We start from the raw sequence: 24,033 nt of genomic DNA, 5'->3' as shown, positions 1-24,033 counted from the left end.
AGTGGAGTCCCACAGGGTTCAGTGTTAGGTCCACTGTTGTTTTGTATATTTATCAATGATATTGATGAGGGTATATCAGGCTTAATGTCGAAGTTTGCAGATGATACAAAGGTTGGCAGGGTTGTTAATGACAGTAATGGCAGTGTGCTACTGCAACAGGATCTAGATAATTTGGGTAGATGGGCTAAGAAGTGGCAATTGAAGTTTAATCTTGACAAATGCAAAGTACTGCATATGGGTAGAAGTAACCCCAGAGAAAGGTACCAACTGTGTGGTACTACACTTAAGGTGGTAGAAAATGAAAAAGACCTGGGAGTAATTGTGCAGTCAGGTATAAAGTTTTCTGAGCAATGCAGACAGGCTGGCAGGTCATGGGATTTTGTCAATGATATATAGGAATTTTGCTAGAAGGAAAAAGGAGGTGATTATCCCTCTGTATAAGGCAATGGTCAGGCCATGCCTTGAGTACTCGTACATGTCTGGAGGCCTCATTTTAGGAAGGATGTAGATTTACTTGAGCGTGTACAGAGAAGGGCAACAAGATTGGTGAGGGGAATGAAGGAATCCTCTTACCAAGAGAGGCTTAAGTTCTGCAGATTGCAGTGGCTGGAGACTAGGCACCTGCGCGGTGATCTGATTGAGGTATATAAGGCCTTGAATGGGTTGAGCATGCTGAATTCTGATGGGATCCTTCCACTTGTTCAGATTACGAACCTAAGAGGGCATAAATTCAAATTAAGAAATGACAGATGTAGAATAGATGTGCGGAAATTTGCCTTTAGCCAGCAGGTGGTTAATTGCTGGAACAAACTTCCATCTGTCATTGTGGAAGTTGATAGGTTGAATAAATTTAAGGAGGAACTGGACAGACATTTGGAGGCAATGGTGTGATTTTTTTTTTTTTTTTTTTTTTTGGCTGATGCTGCATAAGCTCATACACTTGCTTTCTTGCAGGTGACATTAAATGTCACCTGTAAGCAGGTTCCAACTGGATTATAATGCTTAATTATTTTGTGGATCTCATCAATATTGCAGCAAAAGCCTCTACAACTCCATTGGATGACATTGTTCATTGTTTCAATTTGGATGAAGGAGCTAACTGTCTGCTTTTTGAAAGGTTGTATGAGGGAGTCAATTTTAATTTTATCCCTTTTTGAGAAAATAGGTGGTGTCTATTTCATCCTCAGGATGGATCTCCAGAATGGTTTCAGTTTCATCTTGACTGGAAATTTCATTGGTATCCATAAGGAAGGAGTCAAATGGCTGTTTCCTAATTGGATCTGAGTTCTCTGCTTGTACGGAGACTTTCTAATGTGACCGGTCTTGGCACTAAGTCTCTTGTAGTTTATAAGATTGGCGGTGGTAGGATGTTTTCGAAACAGATTCCATGCTCGGTTTTTTTCTGTTTTTTTGTACCCTTACACTTTTTGTTCCACCAATAATATATGGTTCTATGGATGGTTGACTGCAATTGTGGAATAGCAAGCAGATGCAGTAGCCAGTATTTGTCTCAAAATGTGATCGGTAACAGTGTCGATAGGACAGGTTTCAATGATTTGATCATCAAAGGACACATGGGAAGTGAACTTTGCACAATCTGCTTTGGAAAGTTTCCATTTTCCTTTTCTAAAATTATGGAATGTGCTGTTTGAATTTTACACATTAAAAGGAACTGATCACTATTGAGGGAGTTGTCAAGGGCCATCCACTCAATACTAGGAAAGAGGAATGGGGAGACCTACTGCAGTGGTTGTACCCATAGAGGGATGGATGTAAGTTGGTGAGCCAGTATTTAGTATACAGTAATACCCCGAAGTTATGCGATAGGTGGGTCCGACGAAAATCGCGTAAGTCGAATTCGCGTAAGTCGGGGTACAACTTTGCATATAAATACATATAAATTTTGCTTAATTGGGACCAAGGACTAACAAAAACACTAGTTTAGAAAAAAAATATTAATAAAATTGCAGTTCTTTATACATATTAATACAAAATAAGTATTAAAAAAACAAATGACTTACGTAAAAAAGTTATTTCGATGTCGATGGCTTCATAAAATCTAACAAATTCGTCTGACGACATAGCGCCTTCTTTTTTTCACGCAGAATTTCGTCGTAGCAAGCTAATAATTTTTTTATTCCTTGCTTTGTAGCTATAACGCGTTCTTCGTTGGAGTCTATGTTTTCTAAAATTTTTAAGCCCTTTACAAATGAGCCCTTTTCAATTTTCAACCTGTCAAGTTTGCAATTGTCATGTGCTTTTCGCCGTTGCTTCATTTAGGCCTGTAGCACGTGCAATATCACATGGTCTTTCATTTCGCTCAAAGCGTTTCACAATTTCATATTTTTTCTCTATCGACAGAGGCGGACTGGCCATAAGCCTTACCGGGGAAACCCTGGTGGGCCGGTGTGATTTTGGCCATAAACCATAGTATGAGGCCACTATAAATTTTCCCGGGTAAGAATTTTTGACCCAGTCCGCCTCTGTTTATCGATAATTGCTTTTCTTTTTCTCTCTGAATCTGCAGTGTCTTCACCAGGACGCTTCCTTTTCACACCTTTTAATTAAGTATTTTACTCATTTTTAGGGAATAAAGCACAATTACAAAACGAGGAGGCACGCTTGATACGCATAAACAAAGCTGTAGCAACTGAATAAACAACACCATAAAGGCAGAGATACACTATTACCACCTCACATTTCTAGGGGTTACTACCATAAAACAATAAAAATCCAGTTGCGTTTCTGCTAGTGAAATCTGTTATAAACTGGTAGTAAACTCGATCTAATTGCATTTGCGATTATACCGATAGCTGGAATTGTGTTGGTTTTTACATTATTATGGTGAAATGTGTTTCCCCTTCACTGATATAAAAAACATAAAAGCAGCAAAGTTGAATTTTGTTCATCTTTCGCTCTCATTCTCCGCCGTCGCACCGTATATCGATAACATATGAAAAACGACCTTGAAGATAGTGGGCGGCAGCATTGCCAAACGAAAAAATCAAGAACCGCGTAACTCCGAGTTCGCGTAAGTCGGGGTATTACTGTAGTTAGGTTTTGTCTGTCAGCAAGCAGTTCGATGTGTTGTCTTCATCCATCTGCATTGGGAGAACCCCAGAATGGATGGTGTCCATTGAAGTCACCCAATAAACAGATAGGGGTTGGCAACTGCAGAATAAGATCTTCGAGTTCATGGATGGTATAGGGATGATTGGGCAATTGGTAGATAGAGACAAGTGTCAAAGTAAAACAAATCACTATGCATGTTGCAACAACTTCAATGGAGGTTTGTAAAGGAATGTGTCTGCATGGTACTCATGAGTCTAAGAGTATGGCTACTCCTCCATGAGCATTATTAGTAGCAGTTTTGTCTTTTCTAAAAAGTGCATAATTCTTAACTGAGAAAGACACACAAGTGGTGTTAAATTTGTCTCTTGTAGGCAGATGTCTACAGGATGATAATGATCGATTAACTCTTGGATACCATCAATGTTACTGCATATTCCTCTACAGTTCCATTGTATGATTTGATGCATTATTTGGTTTTGTTACATGAGGATGATTCTGATTCTTTTTTATTCCCAGGCTGTTTATGGCGATCAAGTTTCATTTTCTCCCTTCTTGGAAAGATTGGGCATCCAGTGTCCATGTCATCTTCTGCGTGAAGGTCTAGGATCAGTTCATTTGGGTCAGCATTATTATCAGTGTCCATGATTACTAAAGTGATATTGTTTGTTTTCCTATTTGGAGCTGAGTCAGATTTCGATTTTGTAATATAATATGGTCTATGTGGTGTAGTTGGTGGAACTGTGACTGGAGTTTTGCTGGCTCTGTCTACTACCTTTTGCTCCTCAGGAGTCTGTTTCATTGATTGTGACAGTATAGATCAGGCCCAATCTGCAAATGATATGGTTGAGGGAAACTGATACTTCGGTTTGTTTTGCCGTTGATTGATATTTTTGCATTGCTGCTGCATATGTGTTCTTGGGTGCATTGAGCATAATTTGCTTTTTTGCCTCTTGGTGTGTACCTTTTGTTCTAACCTGTACTTCTGGATATTTTTTTCATTTTCCAGAGGTTGCATGATTTGGAGTAGGCTGGATGTGTGCCTTTGCAATTCAGACAGTGTGGTGTTTTGGCATCACAGTATGTTTTCGAATGTTCTTTTGACCAATATTTTGGACAGACTGGGTCTCCTCGACAAGCCATTTGTGAGTGGCCAAATTTTTGACACTTGGATACCAACATTCATTAAATCATATTGTTTGTGATGTGGCTTCAAACAATTTATAATGTAAAATAATTTTTGGAATAATACAATTGCTGTACACAATATTTGTTTTCTCAACTATTTGTTGGAATATTTTGTGTAAGCATTTAAACCAGGCCTGGGCAAACTTTTGGGCTGAAGGGCCACATGAGGAATAAAGGATCATACTCAGCAGTCGAGATAGCCAGCTTTTACACTAGATGGTAAGATAGGTGTTCCGAACGTCTGGATGATGTTGTGGGTGGGAATAAGATCTCCATCTTTCCTGATCATGATGCATTTGGCTTGTATCACTTTTTTATGTTTGAGTTCCCGGACCAGTTCAGCTTGTTACATTCACCAGATCCCACTCTGCAATTACTCCTGTGGAAGTATTTAATGTTGCATGTGGGTGAATTGAATGGGTAGTCCTCCAAATGTTGTTAGTTTAAGCAGTCTTTCAGAATGTGTATAACTCACCGTTTCTACCAAGAGGTCTCCAATTCTCAGTCTTCTCACCGTTTTCGGTGAACTCGCCACATTTTCTAAGCATATTCTTTCTGTATAAGAAATGGTGAGCAAAGTACTCATAGATTTGTCCAAGACAAAATGTAAGATAAAGAATGATGGGCATTCCTGTTGTTCTGTGTCTTTACGGAGTCTTTTAGACTTCATTGCATCATGGGTAATTTCATGGTCAGCATCGCTGACAGTACAGGATGAGTGCCTAGGCTGCTCAAGTGCAGGATAATCTTCATAGTCCATGGTTAGCTCCTTTTTGCCATGGGGAATAACTCCCCCCCCCCAAGTTTCCAGCCCTGCCACAGAGAGGCAGGAGCAGTGCCACAAGGAAACCAAACAGTTAGATGTTAGTTGGTTAGTAAAAAAAGTAATATACAGGTCGACCATCACTAATCCAGTTCCACCACTAATTTTGGACATAATTTCAAATTTCCCGTGTCGGCGCACCGACCTGCCGCTACTGCTTTGGTGACATTGGTTGCAGCATCAGCTATTGTCGCAAACTCGTAAACACTGGCAAGCCATTCCCACTTGTTTTTCTGCATTTATAATTATTATAACGTGCTCACATTTAGCCCCAGCCAAGGTTCCAATGCATAAAGGAAGCCTCTCGTGGTGTAAAGTGCAAACATCGTACATTGTCCATAACAGATAAAGTTGAACTTCTGAAAAATCTCGACAGCAGTGTGTCCAGTGAGAGGTTTAACTTTGCTTTATTGTAAATTCCAGCAATTTTCTCGGTTCCTCTTATTTTAGTAATTTTCTTTTAGCCATTCCTTTTTAGATTTTTTTTTTTTGGAAGACACTTGTACAAACTTGTGGAAAAACACAAGACAATATTAGGGATAATACAGCGTGCTAACGAACTTTTTACAAAATCTCTAGCAATACTGACAAACTTATTGCGATGTTTGAGAGTTTATTTTATTGCAGCGCTTGCGACGCGTGCAATAAACTAATCACAAACGACCTTCATATGTATGCTGTAATAGCGTCACACATATGTCGCCGACACGGCTTCTCAAGAAATAAAGAAACCTACTGGGCCACATCAGCCACATATATGCGACATAAGGTGATATAGTTGTACACGTTGGCACCAATGATATTAAAAGTAGGAGACCGGCGGAATTACTTAGCAAGTACAGGTCACTGTTGAAAAAAAGCCGTGAATTAGGGTTGAACTTGAAAGTGTCTGCAATTCTGCCCAGACACGATAGGAGGGAGTATATGATGAGAACCTTGTTGATCAATTCAGCCCTGGAGGGACTGTGCAAGGCTCAAGGGGTAGAATTTTTTTCAGCCTGGACTGTACTTGTTAACAGGAGAGATTGCTTCTACAGGGATGGGATACACTTAAATAGAAAGGGTGCAAGAATTTTTGCTAATGCTGTCGAGGCAGTGTTAGGTGGGTCGGAAAACTGCTAGTTTGGGGGGATACAAGGACTAATAGATTAACAGTAGCCACTGGCAGAGGTGGAAGTGATTCTTGCACTGCTTCTATTGAAATGAGCAGAAGTCTGAAAAACAAGATGCAGGATATTTCAGAGACTGCTGGTAGTCATTGCGGTACAAGTAAACACATGGGTTGTGTTAGGGTAGCTAAGAATAGAAACAGGTGCATGTATACCTGCGTGTACACCAATGCTAGGAGTTTGGTAAATAAATTTGATGAATTTGAGGTATTGCTCAAAACATCAAAGGCAGATATTGTTGGGATATCAGAGACGTGGTGTCACACAGATATAAGTAATGCGGAACTGGAATTTGGGGAATACAATGTGTATAGAAAGGATAGACAGGACAGGAGGGGAGGAGGGGTTATGCTATTAATTAAGAAACACAAAGTCCAAGGAAGTGAAGCCAGTCGACATCGATGGACAGGGCAGTGTCGAGTCAGTTTGGTGTGACATAAGCATAGGGAAATCAAAATTGAGAGTAGGAGTGTGCTATAGGCCTAATGACTCTGATGAGTATAATAAGATATTGTACAGGGAAATAGAGTGGGCCAGTAAATCAGAGAGTCTTATAATGGGGGATTTTAATTTCCCAGATATTGACTGGAATTTGTGGGTTGGTCACTCGCACACTAGCAAGGCTTTTGTGGATTTATTGGATGATTGTTTTCTACATCAGCATGTTCGTGAGGCAACAAGAGGGAGCAATACTCTTGATCTGATTATCAGTAGTGATTCTTCATGCATTAAGAACCTGCAGATAAATGAACCACTAGGTGGCAGTGATCACAGTGTGTTGAAGTGGGATTTACTCAAGGAGGTAACTACCATCAGAGGTAAAGGGAAGGGTTTTTGTTTTCGTAAAGGAGACTATGATGGTCTGAGACAGTATTTAAATTCTGTACAGTGGGACCAACTGATGATGTTACCAACAGCAAACTCAAAATGGGAAGCATTCAAGGAACTAATCTTGGAGGCTACCAGGCTTTACATACCAACTAAGAAATATTGTTCAAGGTTTAGGCCTAAATGGTTGTCAGATGAACTAATGAGACATGTGGCAGAGAAGAAAAATGCATGGGATACATACAAATTAATGGGTGACATGGAAGCCTATGATAGATATAAGTTGGTCTGTAACCAAGTCACAAAGGAGATTAGGCAGGCAAAGGCAGACTATGAAAAATCCTTGGCAAAGGATGCAAAGAAAAACAGAAAAGAGTTCTTTACATACTTGAACTTGAGAAGGAAAGGGATGAATCAGATTGGTCCACTGGATATTGATGGTTCAACAGTTGAGGATCCTGCTCAGGTGGCTAACAATCTAAATGAGTATTTTGCATCTACATTCACGCATGAGGAGTTATTCAGGAAGGAGAATGATGTAGGTAAAGTAAACATTGGCAATGAGCTGGATGATTTTGTAATAACTGAGAGGAAAGTGGAGGAGAGATTGTTGAGGATAAACATAAAAAAGGCACCTGGGGTGGATGGGATCTATCCAGTTATATTAAAGGAGGCAGCAAAGGAAGTATGCAAACCCCTAGCCATAATTATGAGAGCTTCTTTGGACTCAGGGGAGGTACCCATAGACTGGAGATGTGCAAATGTAACCCCAATTCACAAAGGAGGATCAAAGGCTGACACAAGTAATTATAGACCTGTTAGTTTAACTTCTGTTCCAGGTAAATTAATGGAGGCACTGGTTAAAGAAGCACTGCAGGATCATCTAGACAAGAATTCCGTTATAGCTCAGACGCAGCATGGTTTTGTTAAGGGCAGGTCTTGCCTGACCAATTTGATTGGATACTATGATGTAGTCACAAAAGAACTGGATGCAGGGAATAACTTTGATATTATATATCTGGATCTTAGAAAGGCTTTCGATACTGTTGCACATGGAAGACTGCTGCACAAATTGGAGCAGTGTGGCACTGGAGGCAAATTGCTGCTATGGATAAGGGGATGGTTGGGTGGCAGAAGACAGAGAGTGGTAATCAATGGACACTGCTCAACGTGGACTAATGTTATTAGTGGAGTTCCTCAAGGTTCAGTGTTGGGTCAGTTGTTGTTTTCGGTGTTTATGAATGATATTGATGATGGGATATCAAGTTTAATGTCCAAGTTTGCAGATGATACAAAGGTTGGCAGGGTCGTTAAGGACACTACTGACGCTATGCTGCTGCAACAGGATCTGGAAAGGTTGAACAGATGGGCTGAGAGGTGGCAAATGAAGTTTAACATTGACAAATGTAAAGTACTACATATGGGAAACAGTAACCCCAGAGCAACGTATCAACTCTGCGGTACTACACTGACAGTGGTGGAGAATGAAAAGGACCTGGGGGTAATTGTGCAGGCAGATATGAAGTTCTCTGAGCAGTGCAGACGAGATGCAAGAGTAGCTCATGGTGTCTTGTCAATGATATACAGGAATTTTTCTAGCAGGGATAAGGAGGTGATTATTCCCTTGTATAAGGCAATGGTTAGGCCACATCTTGAGTACTGTATACAGGTCTGGAGGCCTCATTTCAAGAAGGATGTAGAGCTGCTGGAACGGGTACAGAGAAGGGCAACAAGATTAGTAAATGGAACAAAGGGTTGCTCTTACGAAGAAAGGCTTAAGTTTTGCAAATTGCAGAGTCTGGAGACTAGGCACCGGCGACGTGATCTGATAGAGGTGTATAAGGCTTTGAATGGTTTGAGCATGCTCAATGCCAATGGGATTCTTCATCATGCTCAGAATAATCACCTCAGAGGGCATAAATTCAAATTGAGGAAGGACGGATGTCGGATAGATGTGCGGAAATTTGCCTTTGGCCAGCGGGTGGTTGGTTGGTGGAACCGACTTCCATCACTTGTTGTTGAAGTTGATAGCCTAAACAAATTTAAAGCTTGACTGGACAGGTATTTCGAACGAACGGAGGGGTGAAATGGGAGTGGGTTTTTTTTTTTTTTTTTTTGGCTGATGCTGAATAAGCTTGCTTTCTTGCATCATATGCCTCTACTAATGCTAATGCTAATAAAAAGTCTATTTTTTATATATATATTTTAAGCGAAAAAACGACAACACTGGCATTACAATATTTATTTTGGAATTACTAATCAAATTATTTGCTAAATATTTTTTGCCCCCGATACAAATATGAAGTTCCCCATTTTGATTGCGTCAGATTTCTGGCACAGTAGTCACTGGGAATTGCTTTTCCCCACAGAATTAGCCTTTTGACCAATATGAGGATTCAAAATTAGAAAAGGGGGGGACCTATATATATATTGAGGGAAGACAAAGAAGGTGTGGTTGGTTGCGTATTTTTGATGTCTTAGAGTGGTTGTGGAAAGCGGTAGCAAAGTTTTAGGGAGAGAAAGGCATATTGTATTAAGGAAGAAGGGGAATATCCGATGGATCATTGTGAGGAATCTAAAATCTCTGAGATGAGGCAAAGACTTTCCGGCAAGTTGTCCCTCGCTGCTTGATCGCATATACCAAACTAAATTGGCCAACATCAAGTCCTACACTTTACTTAAATATTAAGTCCCTAACAGACATTTCTCCTCCTGGTTATACACTATGACGAATGTTGAGTTTTATAGCACTTGAACCTTAAAGTGTATTATTAATGTGACCCATTATTAAATGTAATATTGTTAATCATTGTTTAACTCACATGTTATTTAGACACTAGCACCCCCCCAAAACTTGAACAGCAAGATGTTTGTCAGTTCCTGAGAGTACGAGCAGTGGCTGTTTATAAATGTCACATGAAGAACGAAAGCCAACTGATATACATGTACCATTTATATTTTAAACCCTTAGTACATTGTGTAACTTTCAGTATATAGTGACGAAGGTATAGAGTTATACTCTTTTAACATGAAGATGCAAAAAAGGCATTCTTTATATTCATTTAGTGTAATATGTGTTTATGTTTAATAAATCATGTTTTCTTTAATTACCTTTTTGCGTCTTGACCATTCTCTCTAGTTAAGCATAATTCACTGAATAAGTTATTGTAAAAGAACCATTGTTCTGTGGCACTCAGGAGCCCAATGAATTTCCAAGAAGGTTTCACAGTGAGATCATGCGCCTTGTTGTTGTCGCGGATCTATCCTCCATGTTTCAGGAAAAGATCTGAGGACATGAGACTGTACTCCTAACAATATTAAACCACTAGTCGATTGTGAGAAATCCAGGTCTCCTGGACACCAATATTAGTGTCTGAGCTTGCACGTAAACCGTATGGTTTCATTGAGCATTGCCCAGCAAGCACACATTAAAACAGGAAAGCCTGTGGAACAGATGATTGATCGTAAAGAATTTTTATTTAGATTCATGATGGAAAATGTTTGTTCGCATATGTAGGTTGATCCAAAAATAAGCAATATTTTTCGGGTAAAATCTTTAAGTTCATAGAATTTGTCCGAATTAAGAGTACAGTAAATCCCCGCGAATAGCGGGGATTTACTGTACGTAAACCGTACAGTAAATCTGAGAAATGCCACGAATACTGAGTTATGGCTCCCATAGTAATAAAAGGGTTCCATTTCAAAGTATGAAACATATAAGAAAAACTAGTCTAAAATTTTGTCTATGTATGTATTATATGTACCTTCATAATTGACTGTGTACATAGACAGTACATAGTGAAATTCAAGCATATGTCATCGCAATGAAAATAAGAAACAATTTAATTTTAAATGTAATATTTATTAGAAATTTCAAACAAATCTTTCAAACCAGCGCCTTTGCTAGCAAAAAAACTTATCCCACCAGTTGTTTTTTGGTTTTAAGGAGCATTAGCAACTAAGGCCATATTGCTCCGTGAATATGCAGTGGTCATTCCCTGACCTTTCCGCTTCCTCTGTATTTGGAGGTGACGGGCTCGAACCCCGGTCTGATCAAGAAGCGTGTGCTACGCACTGCTGCTCCTTCCCACCTGGCTACAGAGGCGGCACACCCCACCAGTGCTATCACCAGTTTCGCTAAAGTGTTGATAAAGGAGTTTTGCCTTTTCACGAATGATGAGTGAACTTAACGGAATTTTATTTTGAGTTCGTTCTTCTATCCACAGATTTAAAGCTTTTTCCATTTTTGCTAATTTAACATCACAAGTTACAGAGCAAATTTTTTAAGCAATTAGCGCATTTTCACGGAAACTACGGCGAAATTTTTCTTCCAATTTTTTTTTTTTTTTTTATGTGAACACCAAACACGAGAGGTATTACAACCTACAGTACTTAGTACCGTGCTTGGGTTTGAGGTTAAGAAGACGAAAGAAGATATCTGTTGACATTGGACTTGAACTTCTGCAGATTGTAATTTTCAGGAAATACGTATGAAGGAAGGTTGTTCCAGAAAACGGCAGTTGAATGAATAAATGAGGAAGATGAAAAGTTGGTTCTGTGGGTTTGAAGTTGGACAGTAAATGGATGTTGGCTAGTGGCGGCACGTGTTCGGACTGTTTTGAAAGAGAGAGCAGGAATTATAGAAGCCAATTCAGAAGAACAGTGCCCATGGAAGTATCTGCAGAAGAGGCATGCAGCAGAAACAGTGCGTCTATGAGAAAGCGAGTGGAGAGACTCTGTTAGAGATGAATCATTAATTAACCTAACTGCCCTCTTCTGAATGGAATCAAGAAGTCTGAGAGAGGTTTTGGGGGCACCACCCCAGATGTGGGAACAATATTCCATGGTAGGGCGGATTTGCGATTTATACAGAGTGAGCAGCTGTTTGGAAGAAAAGTAACACCAAGAGCGAAAGAAAAACACAAGTTTTTTAGATGCAGCGGAAGCAATATTTGTAATGTGCTTGTGCCAAGAGAGATTAGAAGTCAGGGTAATCCCCAAAAGAGATATATCATTTTGCCTAGAAATCGGAGTGTCACTAAAGATAAGCATAGGGGCAGAAAATTTGCGAGATATAAGACAAGACTGAGTTTTAGAAGGGTTGAAATCAACTAAGTTGTCTTTGCCCCACTGGAGAATTACCTGAATATCGGCATTTAAGGAATTGGTAGCAGATTTTCGAGAAGTTGAAGCTGATTGAGCAGGACAAGGTTTCTCAAAATGGAAAGTTCAATGCAATGTGCTATCATCGGCAAAACTATGGATAGGATTTCCAGTCAATGGAAGAAGGCCATTGATATACAAGAGAAAAAGAGTGGGGGAAAGAACTGAACCTTGGGGGACACCGGCATCAGTGGAGAAGTTAGAAGACAGAGAGCCATCTACCATCACCCTCAGTGAGCGATCAGAGAGAAAACTGGATAACTAATTACTAAAAACAGTTGGTGAACCATAAGATGGAAGCTTGTTTATAAGACCTTTATGCCAAACATGATCAAAAGCCTTTGAGATGTCAAGAGCAACTACTTGTATTTCACCGAACCTTTCCATTGAATTAGTCCATGAATGGGTAACATAAGCCAGAATATCACCTGTGGATCGACACTGACATAATCCATACTAGTGATCGTTGATCAGAAGGAAGGTTTCTAGGTAGTTTAAGAGTTGGCGGTTAATTGATTTCTCCATTACTTTAGAAAGAGTAGAAGTAATTGCAATGGGACGATAATTGGATGGAAGGGATTTGTCACCCTTTTTAGGAACTGGCTGGCTATGAGCAAATTTCCAAGCAGAAGGAAAAACACCTTTGGAATAAGAAAGTGAAAAAAGGCGGCAAAGAATAGGAGTAAGTTCAGGAGCACAGGTTTTGAGAACAAGTGGAGGAATACCATCAGGACCTGGAGCTTTCTTAGCATCAAGATTCATCAAAATCTTTCTAATATCCTTTTGACGGAAGACCACAGGAGGCATTGAATGGAGCGTGTTGGGAATGGTGGGAGGTGTTTTACCAAGATCATTAATACATGAGCTGGAAGTAAAATGGGATGCTAGCAGGTCAGCTTTAACCTTGGCTGAAGTGGCAACAGAACCATCTGGTGGGAGCAAAGATGGGCAAAAGTTGCGGCCAATAGCTTTGGCAAGAAACCAGAATGCTTGGCTACCATTAGGGCAAGAAGCAAGTTTTCTACTCTTAGCCTGTTCAAACTTTAGTTTGGACTGATTAATAACTGCTTTACAACTGTTGCGAGCTTTGGTGTAGGCAGAAAATGACACTGAAGAATTAGAAACACGCCAATTACGATACGCAACATCCTTCTCTTGGACAGCCTTAGCACATTTATTGGAAAACCAAGGTTTAGATAAAGGACGAGATTTTAAAGTGGAGTGTGGGATAAGGGATTCCATTCCTGCAAGAATAATTTCACTGACACGATCTGAGCAAATGTTGACATCAGAAGTTTTGAAACAGTAATCCGACCAAGGAAAAGAAGTCTCGCAAGTCATCCCATTTTGCATTCTTGTAATGCCAAACAACACGCGGTTGGGAATAGCCATGAGATAAAGGTTCCATTGGAGAAGAGACAATCACCAAGTTGTGATCTGAAGTGCCTAAAGGACCTCTCACTTCGACCGTGTACTTAGAAGGGTTGTTTGTGAGAAAAGGATCAAGCGTATTAGCTGTATGATTAGGATTGTCCGGTATTCTTGTAGGTAAATGAACAATCTGTGCAAGATCATTAGTAATTGCAAAACCCTAAGCATCCTGACCAGCTGGGTCGATGTGACTTGAAAATGGAAGCCAGCTGGAGTTGTGAAAATTAAAATCACCAAGGAAAATTACCTGACTGTTCGGAAAGTTGGACTGGAGAAAGTCAAGTTGCAAAGAGAGGAAATCATAGAGCTCCAAGTGATTAGTGGAGTTGGGAGAACGGTAGAGACAACAGATGAATTTGACACAATGAGGTAGAGAGATTTTAAGCCAGAGAAGATCAAAGAGAAGAGATTCCAAATTTCCAAGTCTCTGACAGGGAATATCAGAACGGACATATGCACAAGTACCACCTTTGAGGCGAAAGGAATCATACAGCGAATAATTTGGGCATCTGAGATGAGCAGTAGATGAATCAACCGATAACAGAGATTCTCTCAGAAAAGTACATGGGGTTTGGCAGACTGCAAGTGGAAATGGACATCATTGAGATTAGAATTGAGACCACGTATATTTGTGAAATGAATTAGGAAGTCCTTGGGAGGTTTAGATCTTTTCACAGATAAGCTTGCTCTATTAGTTTGACAATTCCTGGTGTATTCAATAATAAGAAAATGTAGGTGGGACATGCTGTATGAAGTAATGAAATTTTTGGATATGGCGTACATTTGGGAAGAATATACCCAGATCCTTGACATAACATGGCCTCGACAATGCTCCGCACATACACCCTACTCGGACTCCCTCCAGTCACTATCTGGCAGAGTAGAGGTAGCAAGATTGTACACTAGCTGATCTGGAAGCTTCCTAGAGAGTTACCAATAGGTTCAGACCGGTGTACTAACTAGCGGCCGGCCTGCGAACACCGTTTTAGAGCTGTACCCTCGAAATGTAAGGAATATTGGATCTCGCCAAGACGTTCATCATAACCTCAAAAGTCATCAATCATACTGCATGATGGAAGAGATAGGGAAGGGTTGACCAGAACTTAGCTCTAGAGACTAAACATGGGTTCCACCACTTCAAGCCTCCAATAAGCAAAGTGGTGGTATTTCACCGATTGATGAGAGTCATCTACCACCTAGTACTGTCTGGTAACATAGAGGGGCGGCGTTCCTCCATGTGGTGTGGGTGCCACACCTCGACCCCTGCTTACGTTGGTTCACACCTGGGTGGTCACCCACCATGTACTTGTGCATGGAGGTTATTCCCAGGATTACTAACAGTCCCATCATCGTGAAGGTGCAAGCAGAGGATTTGGCTGTCACAGACCATCCGGACTTCGCCGAAATTGGGTCCACTTGACTTGAGTGTCACCCGAATATCAGTTCCATCAGCGTTTTAGACTCCCAGGTAGCAAGTACAGCTTGTCTGGCATATCTGAGAGAATGTCTGTGACAACCTCAAGGACCATATTTTTGTAGGGGTTAGAAAGAACTTGTCCACAATAAAGTAACTTTCTTCCGTTAACAAACACACTCGAAAAAGTCTGTTTTACACTGCAAAATGGTAGATTTATCATTTTTGTAAGCATATCAATTTATAAATTGATAAATTTATTCAATTTATAAGCATATAAATTAAAAGCAAACGACGAAGCCTTCCATGACAAGCGCATAACACATACTGAACAAGGATTAGCGAGAGACATCCACGCTCGCGATTTTGTCACCCCTCTTCCCCCACCCACCGAGCGCTGTTTTGACCAGGAAAGATAATTTTAGCCATGCCCATGTTTTTTTATGGCGGAAAATATTCACGGCGCTTTAAAATTCACATTTTTTTTAGGTTTCATTTTGTATTAAATCGGTGATCGCAAATACGCGAAACCGCGAATAGCGGAGGTTTACTGTACTAATAATTTTATCTTTTACTTCCCTGCTAGATGAGCTTTGTGTGGCATCAGAAGCTCTAACTATAAGTAAATTTTGTTCTTTTTTCTGGATGGTTGTTTTGGTAGGAACATCACATTGTTTGACAGGAGCAGTCTGTTCCGAAGATGGGGAAACCATATCCGTACACATGTGGTCCAGATGAGCTGGCCTCTTAAGAACAGATGCAAAAGAGGGAGCAGCAAATGGGTTATGTCAGTTTCTTTTAATTCTTCAATACGGGCTTGTTTTTTTTTGCAGCATCAGCTTCTGTGGCCATAATGCACCTCCCAAGGTTTTTTCAGTACTTTGATCCAAACCCGAAACGGGATTCGAACCCGCGACCTTTGGGTTGCCAGGCAGGCACTTTACCCACCCGGCTAGCCCGTGGGCTATACGGGCTTGCTGCAAATCCACTTTAACCTTAAGCCTTTCATTTTCTATCAGTAAACATTTACTAATCCACAGTAGGGCATTCTCTAATCAGCACCATGATCTCGGAATCATTTCTGTAACTGATTTGGTAATATTATTATCTTCTTTGAAAATGTATCCTTCCAATTCTTTTCGAAGGAGGATGACTTTGTCCTGTGTGGGCAAGTCTGTAATGGAGCTGTGAGCATCTTCTTGAATATATCTGGTACCAGTGGAAGTTAAACAAGTAATTTCTCCGTCAGTTGTGAGTTTTGTTAGCTCATTACTCGATGTAGATTCCGGTTTATTAAAATCATTTTTATTTTCTATATCCCTCATGTCTGATTCTGATTTTGAGATGTCAGATTTGGAGAAAATTCGGGCTGGAGGAGAGGCTTTTTGTTGCTCTTCCAGTGCTTGTCGAGATTTCAGGTTGTTATATCATTTCGCTTCTTCTTTCGCTATTTGCCTTTTTTTTTGGGCCTTTTCTTGCCTTCCGATAAAATAGCATTCTGTTGGCCTTTTTCCTCCTGTTCTTCGGCCTCTCGCTTTAGTTTCTTTGATTTCTGTAATTTTTTGGAAGTATCCACAGGGAGTGCATTACAGCTGGCACAAGGTCGTTTTGGTGGAAACTAGAAGACTTGTTGAGAAGTAATAATTTCTCTTTCAGGGCAGAGGAAATAAATCTCTATCATGCCCAGAATATGTGCAGCCAGAAAACAAATTGACATGCTTGGGAATAAGTGTCGGGTGTACACCTTATATAGAACGCTTAATTGACTTGGAGGTCAAGAGCTGAACCACTTCCGGTCAGAAACAAAGAGCGATAAAAGTGACATGATCCTTACAGTGCAATGCCTGACAGTGCTAGTAGAATCAGAAATTTGAACATTTTATGGAAAAGTGCTTACAAACTCTATTAAATTCATATAAAGTACTGCACTTGTGGGAAGAAATGTTCTATTTCCTTTAAAATTTTGTGAACTATACATTATTTCCTAAATTAGTCGGATTTTTCTAAATACTGTCTTTGGAAATTCTGAGCCTTACACAGCTTGAATTTTCAATGACAACCGAAACAATTTTGGTTTCTCGGATCCAATGTTATATTTTCTATGAAACAGAATTGGTAGCACTAGAACCCGTAGCTGTAAAGAGGGACATATTTTTATTTTCAGAAATAAACAAACAGGTTATGCTATTCGGGAGCTATTCAAACTAAATCAGTGTGGTTTTGTTAATAGACTTTCATTTTCAGATAGTGAAACGGTCAGGTTATGTTACGTCGCTAATTCCGGACGGATTCAAGCGAAAAACAGTGTCCACCTATTATTAGTTCTAGTCCACCTATTATTAACAAAAATTTTCATAACAATAGTTGCACATTTGTCCTTTTAAACAAGAATAATCTTGATCAATTGCTCCTAAATCCTTTTTCTAAATTTAAATTATAACCGTGTATTTTCTATCAAGAAACTTTAGTAGCATAATTGATTTCCCTTTCCTTTTTTGAATTTTAAAGCCTCAGAAAAAGAGAGAAAGATAGCTCCTTTAATTTGAGGAGCTATCTTGTCAGGCAACCCTTCCCTTTATTCCTTCTGTATAACTAATTAATTCTAAATAAATTCACTCCTAATAATTTACACAGCAGTGTGCTTTTTTTTTTAATACTATTTCACTTTTCTCACGCATAACCCTCTCAATTCACTAGTTATAGAGCATAGATATTATGTTGTTGTGGAAGTGGGTAGTTTGAATAAATTCAAGGAGGAACTAGACATAAGTTATTGGACAGGATGGGCAGATGATGGTTTTTTTTTTTTTTTTTTAATGGCTGATGTTTTACATGCTTGCTTTCTTGCATCATGCCACTACTACTAATAATTATTAATACTTACATTCTGTCCTTTCCTGCCATCAAATCCACGAGGACCTTTGTCTCCCTTATCACCTTTTTTTCCCATATCACCTTTGTCTCCTTTTTCACCCTAAATATACATATAAAAAAGAATAAATTGCAATACTATTATGTTAAAAAAACAATGCTTAACTTAAGACTGCAATTTCTTATCAAGTTGTGTTCATACAAATACAAAATTTTCATAATATTTTGAATCTTGAACTTCAATCTCCCTCCCCAATCCAAAAAGGCAGACAGAAAATTTTACTGAAAGGTTAATTCCACCTACCATAAAAAGAAGAATAAAAAAAATATTACAAAAATAAGTCAATCACTGGTTCACTAAAACTTAAATGTTTCCTTATCAAAAATAATTTATAAACTGTGTAACTATTTCTTCAAATGAAATCTATTTTAGAAAATGTTTCATGCATTAATCTATATTTGTTCAAAGACTTAAGATATTCCAATAATGGAATTCTTAGGATTCTTAACTCATGAAATTTTAAATCTGCTCAATGCAAAAAAAAAACAAAAAAAGGAAGAAGGAAAATTCTTAACAAGCAAGTTAAATTTCAACTTCTATACAGTAATAATAATACTTTCTTAAAAATGTCCAAAGTATATGGAAAGCATAAGGATGCATTAAAACCATTTTATGCTTGACATTCATCCTCATCATCTGTACACTCTTTTAACAAATCACAAAATACTCTGTAATATAACTTGACAGAGAGAGAGAGAGAGAGTCTCTGAAAGTTCTCTTTGGACACTATAGGCCCTCAATATGTGTTTCACGAGACAGGTAGATGTCAATTCAATAGTGCATTTCTCCCCAAACCTGTTCCATTATATCTGCCATCCTCTTTCTCTTGAGTCACAAAACCAATAACAATTCTGTTTCTCATTGGGCATTAATGCCTGTACTAACAGCAATTGACATGGACTTTCTGTCAAACACTATGTAGTGCTGTGAGAATAAGTCTTTTAATTTCAACATTTTAGATTAACAGCATTTTAATTATGCTTTGTTATTCAAGAAAATGTATCGTGACTTAGTATCCTTTTACAAATCTATTAAGAATCTATTTTTGTGTGTTTGCAGGGGAAAGGAGGGTTGGGCCAAGGAGTCATCCTATTTAATGAGAATTTCATTATTGAAGTATAAATACAGTAAATTCTGTAAACTCTGGCATTTCCCCCAGGGGCTCACATCTGGTGAGTATGGGCTTGGCACACCCAGGGTCTTGAGCTGGATATCATCATTCTTCTCTTTCCTGGTGATTCCTTTGTACTTTTGTCTCTCTCTTTCTCTCAGGGTAACTAGGGAATTATTATTTTTTTTTTTTGGCTGGTGCAGCATAAGCCTCAGGCTTCCTTGCACCACATAGCTAATAATAATAATAATAATAATAATAATAATAATTTTACAATTCAGAACTCTTTAAACTCTGACACCTTTAGAAAAAAATCAACATTTTAAAATCAAGAAATATTAAGAAACCAATCTTGCACTTGTATCAACAATAGCATGTCTTTAAGAAACCATACAAAAAAAGGGTAACATCTTTCTCTTTATAAGATGCTTGCTGGACTGTCTGGTTCTTTAATCTGTTTTTGCGGCCAAAAAGATTTCAACTGAAAAGATAATATAATGTCTTAATTCTGGCAGTAAAAGAAACTTGTCTTTACAATGAGTTGCTATGGGTATTGCACTAACTAAAAACAGACATCCTCCAGAAAAGGTCAATTTGGCTATTTGTTTACAGACTAGTTGGAACATCTAAGAATACCTAACTATGGGGCATGGTCTACCAGACTGTCACTAATAAGCTGCAAAGAGAAGAAATAGTCAACGCAACTGCAATATCAGACAGGTTAAAAACGCTCACTTGGGAGGACCTCATGGGAGGATGTCCTATTCCCACTTGATGGCCCAGCACTTATCACTGAACAGATAGAAATCTGTACAAACAATGATATTTATAGCAATGATGCTAGGGAATCTCCCTGTTCACAACTGAAGAATGAAAGCAGCTCTTGATAGAACAAATGTCCAGGACATGACCTTTATGAGAAAGAAATCATTAAAAATTTATTTGCTGAAAAACTTCCGGATTACCTCCTGCACATATTCAATAATTACCTTGCTGAAGAGATATTTCCAATGGCATGGAAATTGGCTTTACATAGAAATAGTCCTCTATTTAGGTAATCCCACTCCATAGCAGATTGGTCAGGAGTGGGAGTGCAGTAGCACACGTTCCTTGAGTAGACTGGAATTCAAGCCCCTGACTGCTAAATACAGTCGATCTGCCAACCAGAACTGGACCAGCGTGGCAGATTACGGTCCATTTCCCTCAACATGAATTTTTGAGGAGGCTTCCATCCTTCAGGGGGTTGATAATGGCTGCAGTTTTTTTTTTTTTTTTTTTTTTTATTATTAACTAGGAAAGGAAATGCATAGCCACACTGCTGAATCAGCAATGGCTAACTAATTGGGAGTTTGGGGAAGTGACAAGGGGATTCCTGTCCCCTGGTGTCTCTGGTCAACTCCAAACCTACCTTGGTTTGTACCTGGGTTATACACCACATTTATTCGACAGGGCACAGCACTATTAAGGCCAAACTACACAGTTCAGGCCTCACCAAGGACCAACTCTGCTCCTACAGTGCAATGCAGATTCGGCTTAAGCTGTACAACTGCTCTCAATATGATAATGAAAGTATATTAATCAGCAAAACTGAACCCCCTACCTAGAGGGCATAAACACCTCTTCATTGCTAAAGAAACTTACTATAAAGACGTAAGAAATTATGCAGAGTATTTATTATCATAAGGACAAATAACAGAGAAGTCCTGTACAACACAACCTTATAAGTAAACCAGAATAACAATGCAAACCAATAAGGCTCCCTCCTCCTACTGGCCACTGGAAGATGACGGCAAACACACCCTTTGGGGATAGAAAGATAATTGAGACCACTATCACTTAGACTTCACACTACCAAAATTGACTTAAATCATCTGATTTGACTTATGGAGCCCTGTTTGTGTGAATGATGTGTGCTTGCCTCAAGTAAAGTGTAAATGACTGAACATGTGTTTGCATTGAGTAAGGTGATTATGTGAGGGCACATATATGTGCTGGCTGAATGTAGGTATTGGGTGAATGTGTGTGAGAATGAGAGAATATATAAGCATGTATGTGAGTGAATCTGTGTATTGTTTGTGTACAAATAACCTGGAAGGATGAGTGGATGGATGGAATGTGTACTCCAAACCCTGTCTGGGTAACCACTGTGCCTACCACACAGAGTATAAAAAATATTTCTAACAAGCTTTAAAGATGGATGAAAAAGGTTTAAAATCCAAATGCAGCATGCTGACCCTGGGGAGGTGTTTATTTGCCCCCCTCCCAAGTTCTCTGTAATTATGTAGCTCAATACAATGTAGTCAGCTCGAATACACTATTTTAACTGCAGTTTGTAAAAACATTTTGGAATGTCTCAATAAAACAAGTGAGAAATTACGCTCCTAATTTGATGTTGATGTTGCTACACAGATGCTCGATGGGATTGATGTCTGGGGAATTTGGAGGCCAGGGCAATACCTGGAAGTCTTCCTCATGTTCCGTGAACCAGTCTCGAACAATGGGCAGTGTGGCATGATGCATTATCCTGCTAAAAGATGGCACCGTCAAAGGGGGAAACCGTTGCCATGAAAGGGTGTAGCTGGTCAGCAATGATGTTTAGGTAGGTGGTAGACAACACAGTGCCCGGCACATGGATAATTGGGACCTAGGGTATCCCAGCAGAACATCGTCCAAAGCATGACACCGCCGCCACTAGCTTGTTTTTGTCCCACAGTGCTTCGAGGCACCATCATATCCCCAGGTAAATGACGCACACGTACACAGCCGTCCACATGGTGCAACAGGAAATGATTCATCGGACCAGAGGACCTTCTTCCAATCACTCAAGGTCCAATTTCGATGTCCGTTGTAGGTGCTGTTGCCAGTGAACCATGGTTAGCATGGGCACTCATAGCAGCCTGCAGCTACGCAGCCAAACTTTCAGCATAGTTCAATGTACCGTATGTTGTGACACATTACTCCCGTCACCATCATTCCAATTACCAGCGAGTTGCGCCACAGTTGCACTTCTGTTGCCACATACCATCTGGGAGAGCCTTCGCACACCACGAGCATCGACAAGCCGTGGTCATCCAACACCTCACCAGCGGTTCATGGGTTTTCCCTCTCCAGACCACTTTCGGTAGGTACTAACCATGGCTGACCATGAGCACCCCCACCAGCCATGCCATTTCACATATGCTCTGGCCCAGTCGTCTGGCCACTACAATTTGGCCTTTGTCAAACTCACTTAAGTCCGTGAACTTTCCAATCTGAAGAACAAGATGTAATACTGATTAACAGAGCTCAGTACAGGTGTTTTTCATACAGTGTCCTGTACCGCACACATGCCGTAGTTCACCTGCAGTTGCTTCCATTTGCATAACAACTCGCTGGTCATAGTATTTTGGCTCAATGGTGTATATTTGTTAAGAATTCCTTATCTCCACTCTCTTTGCTCTCTTTGCCAGTGATTTCTCATAATCTGTCTTTTTCCAGCTTAATCTTTTCTGTGGCACTATTACAGATCAAGAGAGGAGTATTTTTTTAATGGAATATATGCATTCATAGCTTCTGTGATTTATATTTTAAAAGTATACCATAATTCAATTGTATTCACTCTCTGTGAGATAACTACCCAGTTAATAGAGGCGACATAGCCTCTATTAACTGGGTAGTTATCTTAAGCCAGCATAATTTCCTTTCTTGAAATTATAACCCGATTCCTTTGCCTTTAACTGCTGCTGCTTCTCTCTTCGTCATCCAATGTAGAACTCTGTGATCAGTGATCACTTACTAATACTGGTTCCTGTGCTGTCAGCACTATTATGTCATCAGGTTCGTGGCTGATGATCAGGTCCAGAATATTGTTTTCCCTAGTACTTTTTCTGACATGTTGGGTGCCTCCGTAGCCAGGTGGGCAGGAGCAGCAGTGCGTAGCACACGCTTCTTGATTAGACCGGGGTTCGATCCCATGACCACCAAATACGGAGGATGCGGAAAGGTCAGGGAATGACCACCGCATATCCCCGGAGCAATATGGCCTTAGTTGCTAATGCTCCTAAAAACCTAACAACTCTGACATGTTGATGCAAATAACAATCATCTAGTTGATTTAAAAATTTTGTCCCACATGTACAGTTTCCTTCTCATTTGCTCCAATCAATTAGAGGCAAATTAAAATCACGCATAATAAGACATTCGTGCTCTTACTTGACCATTCCATTTGCATGTAGAGACTCTCATCATAATCTTCACAACTGACTGGCCTGTAGTTTCTCCCACTCTCATCATATTATTGCTTCCAATGATCTCACACCATACAGATTCCATAACAGCATTTGAAACATCTGAATCTGGGAAAGCATGCTCAGGCTGTTTTTGATAAGAAGCATGACTCCACTTCTATCTGCCCTATTCTTCCTAAATACATTATACACACCATACTGAACCTCTTCGTCCCCTGTATCTGGGTGGCACCACATTTCCCTAAGACCTATTATGTCAGCATTACTTGTCCTAACCAGCAGTTCCAATTCACTCATTTTATTGACAACACTTTTGACATTACTATATAAACAATTAAGACTGAGTATTCTTGTATGGTTACCTACCCTGACATATTCCTTGAAGTTATTTGAGCTTTCTGCCATCAGAACATCTTGCTAATATGATCTGTTGCAGTAACAAACAAGAACTCTTGAGGTATGTGCAAGCGTTATTTTGTCCAATATTATCAGAAAACACATATCTATATATTACCTTCCCTCCAAACTACCATTTTCCCCTAAACCCTTAAGTATACTGAATAATACTGGCAAAAACCCTTGCACCACCTTTTTGCATTCAATGCAAAATTTAAATGCATTCAACCTCTACAAAACAGATTCCTTCTAGCTACAAGTGCATGCCAAGCTGACAATGCCC

At 39.6% G+C, this 24,033-nt stretch overlaps 1 protein-coding gene across 1 annotated transcript in view; it reads right to left on the bottom strand.

Moving 5' to 3' along the window:
* LOC150091155 (uncharacterized) overlaps positions 1–24,033 on the bottom strand; it is a 1,391,089-nt gene that overhangs the window by 890,117 nt on the left and 476,939 nt on the right. The window contains exon 11 of the mRNA XM_090374518.1: positions 17,970–18,059. Within this exon, the coding sequence (XP_090230644.1) occupies positions 17,970–18,059 (90 nt within the window). The remainder of the gene's footprint in view (positions 1–17,969; positions 18,060–24,033) is intronic.

The sequence above is a fragment of the Mastigoproctus giganteus genome, chromosome 1, assembly GCF_048544385.1.
Source record: "Mastigoproctus giganteus isolate SK-2022 chromosome 1, ASM4854438v1, whole genome shotgun sequence".
Lineage (NCBI taxonomy): Eukaryota > Metazoa > Arthropoda > Arachnida > Uropygi > Thelyphonidae > Mastigoproctus > Mastigoproctus giganteus.
Note: the sequence above shows the minus strand (reverse complement) of the source record. Positions and strands in the feature narration are given on the sequence as shown.